The 17,115-nt window shown below is 37.2% G+C and overlaps 1 protein-coding gene across 1 annotated transcript; it reads right to left on the bottom strand.

Annotated features, from left to right (window-relative positions):
• Positions 1–404: 404 nt before the first annotated feature.
• Positions 405–7,843, bottom strand: LOC139892738 (small ribosomal subunit protein uS14z/uS14y/uS14x-like). Its single transcript, XM_071875856.1, has 3 exons — positions 7,691–7,843; positions 861–960; positions 405–667 (listed from the first exon to the last, which is right to left on the bottom strand). The coding sequence occupies exons 1-3, from the start codon at positions 7,837–7,839 to the stop codon at positions 659–661; spliced, it is 258 nt and encodes an 85-aa protein (XP_071731957.1). The 5' UTR covers positions 7,840–7,843; the 3' UTR covers positions 405–658.
• Positions 7,844–17,115: the final 9,272 nt, after the last annotated feature.

The raw sequence follows: 17,115 nt of genomic DNA, 5'->3' as shown, positions 1-17,115 counted from the left end.
TTTTTAGCAGAGATTAACATAAATAATAAATAATAAGGTATAATAAGATCGACTATCTGTAAAAATATTTTAATTAAGGTCAACAAGTTTTATTTTGTTTTAATTTATTTTTCCGGCATGGTAGGGATAAAGTCATAAAACATAATTAGGAATGTGTGAAATGTTTTATTTTTTAGACTACGAGACAAATTTAAATAGGTAAAGTAAGACTAAGCTTTTATTAAACAAAGTACTCTTTTTATTACGTAGTTATATACTCCCAAAAAATAGATATGCATACATTTATTACACAAAGCTAAATTAGAATAAATTTTACTTTTACTTTTATTGGGCAGAAATAAGAAGCTTTAGTGATTACTTTTAACATTGTAAAATTAAAAGTTAATTATATAGCAACAAATTAATGCAGTAAAAATAAATAATTAATCATTTGTCGTTTAAAAAGAGTTGGAATCCTGAAATTTTGCAAGACGGTTTGATACAGAAAACAAAATAAAAAAAGAGTAGCATTGTAAGAGTGTCAAACATGCATCATAAACACTAGTTGAACGAATAAAGATGAAAAACTGTTTCTCAACCATGCCCTAACATAATACCATTGGAATCAACTTTTCTTTAAGATTGCCACCTTCAACTGCTCTTTTCATCAGGTTTTTAATCAACGATACTGTACACCAAAAATAAAAAAGAAAATTAACAATAGCAGTATGAAATCCAAATTAATTGGTGTAAAAAACTAATTGGTAAATGATGTGGATACAATGTAGATTAATGAGATTTAGAGTTAGCATTATAAGGGGAATAAAGAGTAACAATAACAATAATAAATAAGGTGTAACAAAATGAGGAAGTGAACTAACTTTGATGAAACCAATCTCCTTTGCATTGCTGTGGAAGCATTGCCTACAGCACATTAGCCCATACTTTCTGATCAACCCATGAGAGTTGCCACATACACGGCTGAAAATAAAACATAATACAAGCAAAACATGTATCATTGACATTGACGTATTATTATCAATAACAAAAAACACAGCATACAAATAAAAATGCCGTATGTATAGACTTTTGTCACGGACTTATCTCGATAAGCTCACGTGCGGCACTTAGTCTCTACTAAGTCAGCCTTACTCGGACCTTATAACGATTCAAGTAACCAAAAGAGAAAATATTATAGAACAAGTGGAATTAAAGAAAATACTTATATTGCTTGAGAATGCTTTACAAGAGAGAATGTTTGAGATTTGAGGTGTGTTGTGCCAAATGAGGCCACCCCTATTTATACTACTCATATCACAAAATGGATGGCTATGATTAAATACAATGGATGGCTAAGATCTAAGAACTAGAAGCTTCATGTATCTAGATATTTCCATGGACATTCTATACCATTCCATGGAAGAACTCATGGGAAAGTTCTAGTGAACTTCCATGAGGTTCTTGGGCCTTCTTTGATTTTCACATATTGGGCCATAAACTTAGTGGGTTGGGCCATAAAATTGTTGGATTGTGACATTCTCCCCCACCTAAGCTCACGACGTCCTCGTCGTGTGATCCTCGTGATACTTCTTGATTTTATCTGTGAACTGCCACAATAGGTCTTCGGCCTCCCAGCTTGCTTCACTATCGGGTAAGTTACGCCACTTAACTAGGTATTCTCTATAGCTCGGCACACCTCGTCTTCGTACCGTTCGATGTAACAAGATATCTTCCACCTCACGATCAAACGAAGTCGCAACTGCCATTGGTGCTCGTTTGGAAACTCCTCGTTCTGGTTCTTCCTTGTCCCCATGATAAGGTTTTAGAAAACTTACGTGGAAGACTGGATGAATCTTTAACTTGGGCGGTAGTTGGACTCGATAAGATACGTTCCCAACACGTCCAATTACTGGGAATGGGCCTTCATATCTCCGGATCAATCCTTTGTGCACCTTCCTAAATGTTTTGAATTGTTGAGGTAAAAGCTTCACCATCACTTGGTCCCCAACTTTGAACTCAACATGTCGCCTTTTCTCATCCGCCCATTTCTTCATTTTCTTGGCCGCCTTATCTAGTGATGCTCGGACCAAGTCGGCTTGTTCGTGCCACTCCTTCATCGTTCTATAAGCGGCTGGGCTGCTTCCATCATATGAAGCGGCCAAAGCATTTGGGGTCAAAGGTTGGCGTCCTGTCACCAACTCAAAAGGACTCTTCCCCGTGGACTCACTCCTTTGCATGTTATAAGAGAACTGAGCAATATCAAGGAGCTTAGCCCAATCATGTTGATTTGCACTTACATAGTGTCGAAGATAGAGCTCCAATAGTGCATTCACCCTTTCTGTTTGTCCGTCCGTTTGGGGATGAAAACTCGTGGAGAAATTCAAGTCCGTCCCCATGATCTTGAACAACTCTGTCCAAAAACGCCCTGTGAACCTCGGATCTCGATCACTTACTATCACATGTGGTATCCCCCAATACTTCACCACATTCTTGAAAAATAGTTTTGCGGTTTCATCCGCGGTAACTTCGGATGATGCGGCTATGAAGGTACCATACTTAGAAAACCGGTCTACCACGACTATAATACTCCCACACCCTTCCGACTTGGGTAAGCAAGTAATGAAGTCCATGGAAACACTCTCCCATGGTCCTTTCGGTGTAGGTAGCGGCTGTAATAGTCCTCCTGGTTGGCGTTGCTCTATCTTGTCTTGTTGGCATATTAGGCATGTCCGCACGTACGTCTCTACGTCGTCTTCCATCCTTGGCCAATAATAAGTGCCTTCTACTAATGCCAGTGTCCTCTTGATACCTGGATGACCAGCCCACTTTGAATCATGACACTCCTTCAAGATTGTCCGTCTAAGATCACCCCACCTAGGCACATATAACCGGTCTCCTTTGGTGAATAATAGATCACCCTTGAGCCAAAACCTTCGCGTTTTCCCATCTCGAGCCAATCCAACAAGGTTTTTGGCTATAGAATCATGCTCTAATCCCTCCTTTATACGATCTTGAAGGAAGAATTGTGGTTTTGTGATCGCTGCAAACTCCGCCTTACGACTTAGGGCATCAGCTACCACATTGGCTTTCCCAGGCTTATACTCCAACACATAGTCAAATTCGGCTAAGAAGTCTTGCCAACGAGCTTGTTTGGGACTCAACTTCTTTTGGGTTTGAAAATAACTCGTTGCCACATTATCCGTCTTGATCACGAACCTTGATCCCAAAAGATAATGCCTCCATGTCCTCAAACAATGAATAATCGCTGTCATCTCTTTCTCTTGCACAGTGTACTTCCTTTCCGCCTCGTTAAGTTTTCGACTTTCGAACGCGATTGGGTGACCTTCTTGCATTAGAACTCCTCCAATAGCAAAGTCCGATGCGTCTGTGTGTAACTCGAACGGAATGGTCACATCCGGAAGTCTCAACACCGGTTCTTCCATGACAGCTCCTTTTAACTCCTCGAATGCTGCTTGACATTTCTCATCCCACAACCAAGCTTTATTCTTCTTTAACAATTCTGTCAATGGAGCCGCTTTCGCCGAGTATCCCTTGATAAAACGACGATAGTAGTTTACTAAACCAAGGAAAGATCGTAAATCAGTCACCTTCGTTGGTGCCTCCCACTCTTGAATTGCCTTGACCTTAGCCCCATCCATGAGTAACTTCCCATTTTTAATTCTATGTCCAAGAAAATCCACCTCCTCTAATCCGAATGAACATTTCTCTAGCTTCACATACAACTCGTTGTCCCTTAGTACTTGAAATACTTGCTTCAGGTGCCTCACATGATCTTCCATGGTGTCGCTATACACGACTATGTCATCCAAGTACACCACGACGAACTTGTCGAGGAACGGGTGGAATAATTTGTTCATCAAAGTACAGAATGTGGCAGGGGCATTGGTTAAACCAAAGGGCATGACTAGGAATTCATAAGCGTCATACCTCGTCACGCATGTGGTCTTAGCCTCATCTCCTTCGGCAATTCGGACTTGATAATATCCCGATCTCAAGTCTAACTTGGAGAAGTATCTCGCCTTCCCAAGTTGATCGAACAAATCAGCAATAAGTGGGATTGGGTATTTGTTCTTGATAGTTACCTTGTTGAGTGCTCGGTAATCTATACACATCCGCAAGGACCCATCCTTCTTTCTTTGAAATAGCACCGGAGCACCATACGGGGATTTTGACGGTCGGATGTATCCCGCATCCAGCAACTCCTTAAGTTGTCTTCGCAACTCCTCCAACTCGGGTGGTGGCATTCGGTATGGGGCTTCGGAAGGTGGTTTTGATCCCGGCTCCAACTCGATCACATGGTCAACCTCCCTCCTAGGTGGTAACTTCTTTGGTAACTCCTTGGGCATGACATCCTTGAACTCATCAAGGACCTTCTCAATTTCCTTGGGTACCTCTAGTTTTCCCTTATCTTCGACCGTCTCTTGCTTTGCTACCGCTAAATAGCATGTCTCATTCTTGTTGTACCCCTTCTTGAATTGCATGGCCGAAAGTGACTTGGATGCACTCTTGCTTCCACGTTCGGTTGACACCATACAAGTCTTCTCACCATCCAGGATACACAGTGAGTTAGCGAACGGTATAGGGAAACCGCGTACCTTATCTAGGAACTCCATCCCAAGTACCAACTTGAAGTCGTCCATAGGCACGACTGAGAGATCAATCATTCCTTCCCATTCTCCAATCTTCACATATACGTCTTTAGCCACCCCACTAATCGGCCTGGCACTCGTGTTCACCGTCTTCATCATGCCACTCTCTTTTGTTTCCTTAAGTCCTAGCCTTTTGGCTTCATCGGTGGAGATAAAGTTATGAGTTGTTCCCGTATCCACCAAAGCTCGTACCCGATCTCCACAAATGTTAATATCTACGAATTGGAGTCCTTTAGCCACTACCTTGGGTATCTCCGTCTTGGCCTTGATTGCGTTGAGGATATGCATTGATCCTATGCACCGCTCCTCATCCTGACAACCCGCCTTTTGAGCTTCCATAGCATGAAGGCTAGCTTTCTTCGGACAATCTCGGGCTCTATGCGGTCCATCACATATGAAACATCCATCATTCTTGTAAGAAGTTTTTATGCTCTTGTTATTCTCGATTGGTGGCTTACGTGTATTATCATTCCTTGATTGGGTGGACTTATCTCCCCCACCTTTCTCATGGCTCACCTTCTTATCTTTTGACTTGAACGAATCTTTCCTATTAGCATGGTCGACTAGTGCCTCCGCTTGAGCAATTGCGGTGGCAAGGTCTTGGACTCCTCGTCTCTCCAACTCCGTTTTAGCCCAAGGTTGCAAACCATCGAGAAAATAGAAGAGAAGAATATCATCGGGAATATCTGGGACCTCCAGGCTAAGGTTCGTGAATTCTTTAATATACTCCCGAATCGTCCCGGAATGATGTAATTTACGTAGACGACTCATCGCATCCTTTTGAGCATTCTTGGGGTAGAATTGATTCTTAAGTTCGGTAAGGAAATCATCCCAAGTATCAATAGTAACCGTACCTTTCTCGATATCTCCATATCGACGACGCCACCATAACGCTGCGGTATCCTTCAGGTAACGGGTTGCCGTCTTTATCTTCATTGCATCATCCACTATGTTGACTCCCTCCAAGTATTGTTCCATCTCCCATATAAAATCATCAACCGCTCGGGCTTCCCGCTTCCCCATGAACGGTGACGGCTTGGGAACGTCCACCTTCAGAGCATTGCATCCAGTGTTGCCACCCCCACTAGCCATGAATCTCAAACAAGAGTTCATGTTGGTTTGTAAATCCACGAGGCGTTGGTGAATAGTGGAGACCTCCCCCTCCATTTCGCCTCGCAACTTCGTAATCTCACCCATAAGCATACCCCTTAAGTCATGGATCTCACGTCGCATGTCAACGTCTAGCACGTTGATTGCACTCTTGCAATCATCTTTCAATTAATCAAAGTCCCCGTCCAAACCATCCAAACGTTGGTGGACGTCTTCGACCTTTGCTTTCACGTCGTCCATGGATGTCTCTACATCCATGATCCTCTTGTCCAAGTTTGCGACAAAGTCTTTGGACGTACCTCGGTTCTTCTTGGCTCCTTGGCGAGTCTCTACCCGACCACGAGTCTCATCACCTATCACACCACTTGTTGCGCTTACATTCTTCTCTGTCTCGGTTGCCATCTCCTTGAATCGACCTTGCTCTGATACCAAATGTCACGGACTTATCTCGATAAGCTCACGTGCGGCACTTAGTCTCTACTAAGTCAGCCTTACTCGGACCTTATAACGATTCAAGTAACCAAAAGAGAAAATATTATAGAACAAGTGGAATTAAAGAAAATACTTATATTGCTTGAGAATGCTTTACAAGAGAGAATGTTTGAGATTTGAGGTGTGTTGTGCCAAATGAGGCCACCCCTATTTATACTACTCATATCACAAAATGGATGGCTATGATTAAATACAATGGATGGCTAAGATCTAAGAACTAGAAGCTTCATGTATCTAGATATTTCCATGGACATTCTATACCATTCCATGGAAGAACTCATGGGAAAGTTCTAGTGAACTTCCATGAGGTTCTTGGGCCTTCTTTGATTTTCACATATTGGGCCATAAACTTAGTGGGTTGGGCCATAAAATTGTTGGATTGTGACACTTTACCCACAAGAGAATTATGTCTCTAAATGAATTAATATCAACTCAAAAGCCAAACAGAAGAACTAACAATACTTGAGTAAAAAAGTTGTATCATGAGGATGTCTGTCCAAATTGTATTCAGGTAAGATGGGAGGCATGCAATTAAGCAAACATTTGCATACTGAAGTATTTTGTATATATTTAAATGTTTAATCAATATTCAGTAAAAGTTTCTGGTTAGAGGGTGTTTGAGTGTGTGCATATTTGCACAACCTTGGTGACAGAGCATGAACGGAATTTTTGAGAACTAAAATTATTTAAGTGTAAAAAGTATAAAATGTTAAACAAAAAAATATACAAGGTTTTCCTTGTTCGGGCAATCCGATAAAGCAGAGTATTTTTATATATTTAGGCGTACCCAGCCTAACTAGCTTTATCTATAACCATTCTCGCCCCTTTACCCTGACACCTATAATATGATGCTGGTGAGTTTTGAACTTACAAAAAAGACTTGTAAAATAAATTTAGATAATGCAAATTTGACAGCATTCATCATTGTGACTATATCTTTTTTCATACAAAGTCCATGTTATTTGGTTCAAAAACTCACAGGTATCGTAACTGATTACAGATTTCACTACACATATAATACATATATACTCCGTATATGGGAAAGGGAGTCGCTTGTTTTTAAAATCGCATATTATATGCTTATTTCAAGTAGGGAATATACTCTTAAACACAATTAAAATGGAGCTTTCAAAAGCATGAGCTATTTAATTTTACAATTTCACAAACAAGCCTATAGACATGGTTGTAGGGTTGGTTACTTGGTTATATACGGAGTATAAATTAATTCAAGTTTATCTTACAATATTACAATCTTACCGAAATTTCATAAAGCAAATACGAGTAACAGAAAAGAAATCTATAAAAACACAAATTACATATAATTACGTAATCAATATTGCGAGAGAATAACAGATTGAGCAAATTATAGCAAAACATAAACACGAATGAAATGAAGCGATTAAATAATAAGAATAAAAAAGGTAAATTAGGTGACTAACCAGGTACGAGAACCAGGTCCGTAAGTTTTGGGATGCGAGTTCCAGACGTTAGAGTGGCCCATTCTTCTTCTTCTTATTTCTTCTTCTTCTTGTTTCTTCTTCTTGTGCACGAATGGAGGCGATGAGCTCTCAAACGATTCGATGAACATTCAAAACCCTATATCGGACGACCTTTATTTTATCTTCTTAAACCAAGGCCTACCAAATATATGAAGCCATATGAGCCCACTAATAATGAATTTGGGCCTTATGATCAGTTTAGTCATTAAACGAGAGGGATCGAGTTCGTGTGTTATTGTGGAAAACTATTCGGTTTATATTTTTATGATTTAAATTCGAATGGATAATTTTATTTTATTTTTAGTAAAACGTTTTTCTTAAGGTAAAAGATATAAATATAAATATATTTTAATTTTAATAAAGGTTATATAAAAAGTTAAAATAAGTATTAAGTATAATCAGTGGCGGGAAAAAAAAATCACCTGGAACGAAATTTTTTAAAAACGTAGCAACTTTTTTGGGCAAAATATGATGGTTTTTGAGCAAAATATGATGGTTTTTAGGCAAAATTTGATGGTTTTTGGACAAAATTTAGTGGTTTTTAGGAAAAATTTGAAGGTTATGGAGCAAAATATGGAGCCTTTGGGGCAAAAAAAATTTCACTGTGTCAAAATCAAAAAATCCAAAATTTTTACACTGAAAATTGCAAATCCACTGGGGGCGGGTGCCCCCCGTTGCCTCCACCTGTTTCCGCCACTGAGTATAATTATAATTATTTATATTAAAACAACTGGGAAAAAAAAAGTTTTTATTTTTGATTTTAAAAAAACTTAAGTTAATTTTATTTTCTTTAATTTCTCATATTTTTTACTTTGATTTATGCTTAAATTATGAGATCCTACAAAAATTTTAGGTAAAACACATGAAACTCATTCACATTGAATATATATGTAAAAAGGAAAAAATAGATAAATAAATAAAAGTTAAAAAATAAATAAAAAAGACTTGATTTAGATCTGAGCATAACAAAATGGAGTGTATCCTCTGTAAACTTTAATTTATATTATAATAATTTTATATGACAACAAAATAATAACTAAGATATGACATGTAACTGGAAAACATAAAATAATGCATGTATACTAATAATAAAAAAAGAGAATGAGAGAGAGAAAAAATAGAGAGAGAGAGTCCAGCAAAGGGGGGCACCGGAAGAGGCAGGGATCGGTTCAACAGCAGCTATGGGAACTACTACGAGAGAGCAAACAAAAACCATCTTACGTCCTACATGTTCTTCAATTTCGATGATGATTGGAAGGTGTTGGACTTCTGGAAACTTTTCAAACCCTATGGGGCGGTCCGCGATGTCTATGTGGCGAATAAGAGACTACGGAATGGTAAGCGATTCGCCTTCGTAAGGTTCGGAGAAGTAAAGGATGGAGATCGTCTGTTGAAGGAACTAGAGAAGATTAAGTTTAAAGGAGATAGCATTCGCATCTTCAAAGCAACTAGGCGTAACTCCAAGCCTGAAGATAGGAGTGAGGCACAAAACAAGTATGAGGTTCCACTAAATAATAAGGGACAAAACAATGGTCTCCAGGATGGACGTCGTTTTGCAGAGGTAGCAGGTGACTTGAGAAACATGTTGAATAGCAAAAAATCATCAAACATGAACACGAACAATGAAGAAGGGGTTAAGTCTAAAGAGAAAGTTGTGGTGGTAGATGAAGAGGTCCACAACAATGATATCTTACAAAAGGCTGTGGTATGCGAAGCAAAGAATGAAGACATCCAGGTTAACTTTATCAATATTTGTAAGGCAGAAGGTTTCATTGATCTTGAGATTAAATTTCTGGGCGGGTTAGGATTGTTGATAATCTTTAATAGCGAAGAAGCAGCCATTGACACCTGCAACAGAGATGACCATCCATTAAAACGATGGATACATAAGGTAAAGAGGTGGGATTTCTCTTGTTGGCCTGAGGGACGTATGTGTTGGTTGAAAATTAGTGGTGTGCCAGTGCCGTGTTGGTCCGACAAAACATTCTCCTCAATAGAAGAGTGGTGGGGGGTGATATACGATTTGGATAATTGCTCTTTGACAGGCAACCAAGACCTCCTATATGGTAGAGTCTTTGTGAAATTGCACGAATCTGATTTTGTCAAAGATTCTATCAAACTCACATTTAGGTCTAAATCCTACTTCATTTACGTTGAAGAAGAGAAACGTGAATGTCCTGTCAAAACTAAACAAGGTGATTCAAGCTCGGAGTTCAATTCAATATACTCGGGTTACAGTACGGATGTGATCGATTCAGAAGATATGTATAGTAGCGATTTTGACATTCACTCGACTGATGTTGAAGGGGATAATCCAGCTATGGATGAAGATAACCATGTAGTGAGGGATTCCGGCAACCAGACACCGCCGGAAAAAAGTGCTGGAGAGAAGGTGGAAGACCAAGGATCGACTCACATTGGGTTAAGAGAATTTTTTGAGAATCAAGAGGATGTTGAGGTGGTGTCAGAGACAAGAGAGGAACATAATTATTGCTACCCTAGTTCCAAAAAAGAAAATACGCGTGATAAAAGTAATTCAAATAAATTCGTTGACAAATCTTCTGATTCTAGTGTTTCGAATTCAAATTCACACAATGGATGGAATGAGGTTACGAGTGGGCCCAAGAGGAGTAAACAAAAAATTAGAAGGGTGAACATAAATGGGCCTGGAGTGTAGTGACCCGAACTTTTCCATTTTTATATATATATTAAATGAAATTGTTATTTACATGATTAAGTGTTTCCAACATGTTAAGCAATCAAACTTGTTAAGACTTGATTAATTGAAATAGGTTTCATATAGACAATTGACCACCCAAGTTGACCGGTGATTCACGAACGTTAAAACTTGTAAAAACTATACGATGACATATATATGGTTATATATATAGTTAACATGATTTTATTATAAGTATGTATCTCATTAGATATTTTAACAATGAGTTATATACATAAAAATGAGACTATTAATTTAAGAAACTCGAAAACGATATACATAACGATTATCGTTATAACAACGTCTTACTAGGTACATATGAATCATATTAAGATATTGATACACTTGGTTAATTATGTTAAATGATAAGTAAATATATTATTAAGTGTATTAACAATGAAATACATATGTAAAAATAAGACTACTAACTTAATGATTTCGAAACGAGACATATATGTAACGATTATCGTTGTAACGACATTTAACTGTATATATATCATACTAAGATATACTATATATCATAATATCATGATAATATAACAATTTAACATCTCATTTGTTATAATAAACAATGGGTTAACAACATTCAACAAGATCGTTAACCTAAAGGTTTCAAAACAACATTTACATGTAACGACTAACGATGACTTAACGACTCAGTTAAAATGTATATACATGTAGTGTTTTAATATGTATTCATACACTTTTGAAAGACTTCAAGACACTTATCAAAATATTTCTACTTAACAAAAATTCTTACAATTACATCCTCGTTCAGTTTCATCAACAATTCTACTCGTATGCACCCGTATTCGTACTCGTACAATACACAGATTTTAGATGTATGTACTATTAGTATATACACTCCAATGATCAGATCTTAGCAGCCCATGTGAGTCACCTAACACATGTGGGAACCATCATTTGGCAACTAGCATGAAATATCTCATAAAATTACAAAAATATGAGTAATCATTCATGACTTATTTACATGAAAACAAAATTACATATCCTTTATATCTAATCCATACACCAACGACCAAAAAAACCTACAAACACTTTCATTCTTCAATTTTCTTCATCTAATTGATCTCTCTCAAGTTTTATCTTCAAGTTCTAAGTGTTCTTCATAAATTTTAAAAGTTCTAGTTTCATAAAATCAAGAATACTTCCAAGATTGCAAGTTTACTTCCAAGTTTTCTAAATCCATTCCAAGTAATCATCCAAGATCAAGAAACCTTTGTTACTTACAGTAGGTTATCTTTCTAATACAAGGTAATAATCATATTCAAACTTTAATTCAATTTCTATAACTATAACAATCTTATTTCGAGTGGAAATCTTACTTGAAATTGTTTTCGTGTCATGATTCTGCTTCAAGAACTTTCAAGCCATCCAAGGATCCTTTAAAGCTAGATCTATTTTTCTCATTTCCAGTAGGTTTATTCAAGGAACTTTAGGTAGAAATGATGTTCATAACACCATTCGATTCATACATATAAAGCTATCTTATTCGAAGATTTAAACTTGTAATCACTAGAACATAGTTTAGTTAATTCTAAACTTGTTCGCAAATAAAAGTTAATCCTTCTAACTTGACTTTTAAAATCAACTAAACACATGTTCTATATCTATATGATATGCTAACTTAATGATTTAAAACCTGGAAACACGAAAAACACCGTAAAACCGGATTTACGCCGTCGTAGTAACACCGCGGGCTGTTTTGGGTTAGTTAATTAAAAACTATGATAAAATTTGACTTAAAAGTTGTTATTCTGGAAAAATGATTTTTATTATGAACATGAAACTATATCCAAAAATTATGGTTAAACTCAAAGTGGAAGTATGTTTTCTAAAATGGTCATCTAGACGTCGTTCTTTCGACTGAAATGACTACCTTTACAAAAATGACTTGTAACTTATTTTTCCGACTATAAACCTATACTTTTTATGTTTAGATTCATAAAATAGAGTTCAATATGAAACCATAGCAATTTGATTCACTCAAAACGGATTTAAAATGAAGAAGTTATGGGTAAAACAAGATTGGATAATTTTTCTCATTTTAGCTACGTGAAAATTGGTAACAAATCTATTCCAACCATAACTTAATCAACTTGTATTGTATATTATGTAATCTTGAGATACCATAGACACGTATACAAGTATTCGACCTATCATGTCGACACATCTATATATATTTCGGAACAACCATAGACACTCTATATGTGAATGTTGGAGTTAGCTATACAGGGTTGAGGTTGATTCCAAAATATATATAGTTTGAGTTGTGATCAATACTGAGATACGTATACACTGGGTCGTGGATTGATTCAAGATAATATTTATCGATTTATTTCTGTACATCTAACTGTGGACAACTAGTTGTAGGTTACTAACGAGGACAGCTGACTTAATAAACTTAAAACATCAAAATATATTAAAAGTGTTGTAAATATATTTTGAACATACTTTGATATATATGTATATATTGTTATAGGTTCGTGAATCAACCAGTGGCTAAGTCTTACTTCCCGACGAAGTAAAAATCTGTGAAAGTGAGTTATAGTCCCACTTTTAAAATCTAATATTTTTGGGATGAGAATACATGCAGGTTTTATAAATGATTTACAAAATAGACACAAGTACGTGAAACTACATTCTATGGTTGAATTATCGAAATCGAATATGCCCCTTTTTATTAAGTCTGGTAATCTAAGAATTAGGGAACAGACACCCTAATTGACGCGAATCCTAAAGATAGATCTATTGGGCCTAACAAACCCCATCCAAAGTACCGGATGCTTTAGTACTTCGAAATTTATATCATATCCGAAGGGTGTCCCGGAATGATGGGGATATTCTTATATATGCATCTTGTTAATGTCGGTTACCAGGTGTTCACCATATGAATGATTTTTATCTCTATGTATGATATGTGTATTGAAATATGAAATCTTGTGGTCTATTGTTACGATTTGATATATATAGGTTAAACCTATAACTCACCAACATTTTTGTTGACGTTTAAAGCATGTTTATTCTCAGGTGAATACTAAGAGCTTCCGCTGTTGCATACTAAAATAAGGACAAGATTTGGAGTCCATGTTTGTATGATATTGTGTAAAAACTGCATTCAAGAAACTGATTTCGATGTTACATATTTGTATTGTAAACCATTATGTAATGGTCGTGTGTAAACAGGATATTTTAGATTATCTTTATTTGATAATCTACGTAAAGCTTTTTAAACCTTTTTTTATGAAATAAAGGTTATGGTTTGTTTTAAAAATGAATGCAGTCTTTGAAAAACGTCTCATATAGAGGTCAAAACCTCGCAACGAAATCAATTAATATGGAATGTTTTTAATCAATAAGAACAGGACATTTCAGTTGGTATCCGAGCGTTGGTCTTAGAGAACCAGAAATTTGCATTAGTGTGTCTTATCGAGTTTGTTAGGATGCATTAGTGAGTCTGGACTTCGACCGTGTTTTCTTTAAAAATGATTGCTTAACATTTTTGTTGGAAACTATATATTATTAACATGTATATGTTATGTGATATATTAATCTCTTAACATGTTTGATATTGTGTGATAAATGTCTACCTCTAGCACAAATCCCATTGACTCACCTAATAATAATGAAGAGTCAAATGTAAATTGGAATGATTCGTGGACTGATTCACAAGTTCCCGAAGAAGAACAGGAAGAAGAGTCGGAACCGGAAGAAGAATCGGAACCGGAAGAAGAATCGGAACCAGTGGGGGAAATAATAAAACGGTTAAGAAAATCCTCAACCAACCGACCAAAGTTAATTATGGTCAATGGTGTTTCCGCCAAGGAAGCAAAGTATTGGGAGGATTACCAATTCTCCGATGAATCGGATCCCGACAAGGATTCCGATGATGTTATAGAAATTACCCCAACACAATTTAATAAGGCAAAAGAGAACAATAAGAGAAAGGGCATAAAAATAGAGAAATTTGATTCCAAACCCGATGAACTTTATATGTATCATCAACACCCGTATTTCTTAAGTTGTGACAATAACCCGGGAACCTCTAAACCACCAGGTTTTTCTAAACCAATGTGAAAAACGACGGCTCGTATTAGGGGAACATCATATATCCCTAGAAACTTGGCAAAATGAACCAAAACCGAAGACGAAGAAACGAGCGAGTCGGAATAAGATAGTTGTATTCGTGTGGTGTAATATATGTAATATAGTGTGCTTATGCTTTATGATATATGTGAAAATTGCTTGTATTAATAAGTATTTTTTTTTATGAATCTAACTCTTGTCTATTTTACAGTATAAAAACACAAAATGGATAGACAACCTAATATTTTAAGAGACCTACCCGGAGACATGATTGATGAAATCTTGTCTAGAGTCGGTCAGAATTCTTCGGCACAACTATTTACGGCGAAATCAGTTTGTAAGACATTCGAAGAACGTTCCAAGAATGTCTTGGTTTATAAGAGACTTTCGTTTGAAAGATGGGGGATATCACATTGGGAAACCCATAAGTTACGATGTGTTTACTTTGACGCATATATTGCGGGGAACCCAAATGCTATTTTACGCAACGGGTTAAGAAATTATTTTGACTCAATGTATCCGAATATAGGACTTCATGATTTAGAAAAAACGGCTAACATGCAACATAAAGAAGCATGCTATGCTTACGGGTTAGTAATGTTCGCTTCTCACCAAAGTGAGAAAAAGAACATCGGGCTACAACTATTAAACAAAATGTTCCCACAAGTGACGGAGTCGGTAATTGGGGTAAGAAATGAGGTTTTTAGGTTATTACGATATTGTTGGTCATTACGTAACCCTCGTCCCTTTGACGACGTTACAACACGCTGTCTTATCAACGGCCATAACGGTTATGTTCCACAAGACCAAGGATGGGAAGTAGTCCTAGTAAAACCAGAATGCATGACTTGTTTCTGGACGTATGAATTACGTGTCTTTATTGCCTTTGCTGAACGACTTGTGTACTAGCTAGAATTATCTTCACAACTATCTTGTATCAAAGTTATTGTGTGCTATATTTCATGCTTTATGTAAAATAAGCGGTATTGTAAGTTTGTAAAATATTGTATAAAAGTTTGAACGCAAAATATTATTATAATCAGTTTTTCATATAGAATTGTAGTAGTTGAATTGTATATTAGCTACTAAGTATGAACTTAACGGGTAGGTACTACCTGAATTTAAACTTATAAAACGCTAATATGAAGAAAAAGCTTTTATAAATGAGTTCATATTATGCTACGAAATACTATTAACTACTCTTAATATTCTGTATGATTAACTTGTTCCATTTGACTATTTTGAAGGAAATGGCACCGACTACTCGACACACCGTGAATATGAATGAAGAGGAATTCCGTACTTTTCTAGCTTCAAACATAGCCGCAGTACAGGCTGCGCTACATACCAACAATAACCTTGGATCTAGCAGTACAGGAAATCGTGTAGGATGCACCTACAAAGAATTCAATGCCTGCAAACCTTTGGAATTTGATGGAACCGAAGGACCGATCGGATTGAAACGGTGGACCGAGAAGGTCGAATCGGTGTTTGCCATAAGTAAGTGTACTGAAGAGGACAAAGTGAAGTACGCTACGCATACCTTCACAGGTTCTGCGTTAACATGGTGGAATACCTATCTAGAGCAAGTGGGACAAGATGATGCGTACGCACTACCGTGGTCAGCATTCAAGCACTTGATGAACGAGAAGTACCGTCCCAGAACCGAGGTCAATAAGCTCAAGACAGAACTTAGAGGGTTACGAACCCAAGGATTTGATATTACTACGTACGAAAGACGATTCACAGAATTGTGCCTATTGTGTCTGGGAGTGTTCGAAGATGAGGAAGAGAAGATCGACGCGTTTGTGAAAGGATTACCGGAAAGAATCCAAGAAGATATAAGTTCACACGAGCCCGCCTCCATACAACAGGCATGTAGAATGGCTCACAAACTAGTGAACCAGATTGAGGAAAGAATTAAAGAACAGACTGCTGAAGAGGCCAATGTGAAGCAAGTCAAAAGAAAGTGGGAGGAAAACGGTGATAAGAATCACCAATACAACAACAACAGCAATTACAACAATAATCGCAACAACTATCCCAACAATCGCAACATCAATCGCAACTACAACAAACGGCCCAACAACAACAACAACAACAACAATAACAACAACAACAGTAACTACAACAATCGTCCTAACAACAATAACAATCGCAACAACAACAACAATCAGAAGCAGCTATGCCAAAGGTGTGAAAAGTATCACTCGGGGTTCTGCACCAAATTTTGCAACAAGTGTAAAAGAAATGGTCATAGCGCAGCGAAGTGTGAGGTCTACGGACCAGGGGTTAACAGAACGAAAGGAACAAATGGTGTCGGAACGAGTAATGGCGGAGCAAGTAGTGTCGGAGCAAGTTATGCCAATGTAGTTTGTTATAAATGTGGAAAACCGGGCCACATTATTAGAAATTTCCCGAACCAGGAGAACACGAATGGACAAGGCCGCGGAAGAGTTTTCAATATTAATGCGGCAGAGGCACAGGAAGACCCGGAGCTTGTTACAGGTACGTTTCTTATTGACAATAAATCTGCTTACGT

The sequence above is a fragment of the Rutidosis leptorrhynchoides genome, chromosome 2, assembly GCF_046630445.1.
Source record: "Rutidosis leptorrhynchoides isolate AG116_Rl617_1_P2 chromosome 2, CSIRO_AGI_Rlap_v1, whole genome shotgun sequence".
NCBI classification, from domain to species: domain Eukaryota; kingdom Viridiplantae; phylum Streptophyta; class Magnoliopsida; order Asterales; family Asteraceae; genus Rutidosis; species Rutidosis leptorrhynchoides.
The sequence above is the reverse complement of the archived record's forward strand: the minus strand, read 5'-3'. Positions and strand labels throughout refer to the sequence as shown.

What these genes read in the sequence shown, in the direction of transcription:
- LOC139892738 (XM_071875856.1), bottom strand. Translation starts at nt 7,839, where the DNA reads ATGTTCATCGAATCGTTTGAGAGCTCATCGCCTCCATTCGTGCACAAG. An exon ending in GGACCTGGTTCTCGTACCTG is followed by an intron (nt 961 to 7,690) that starts GTTAGTCACCTA and finishes TTTTATTTTCAG; the next exon opens with CCGTGTATGTGGCAACTCTC.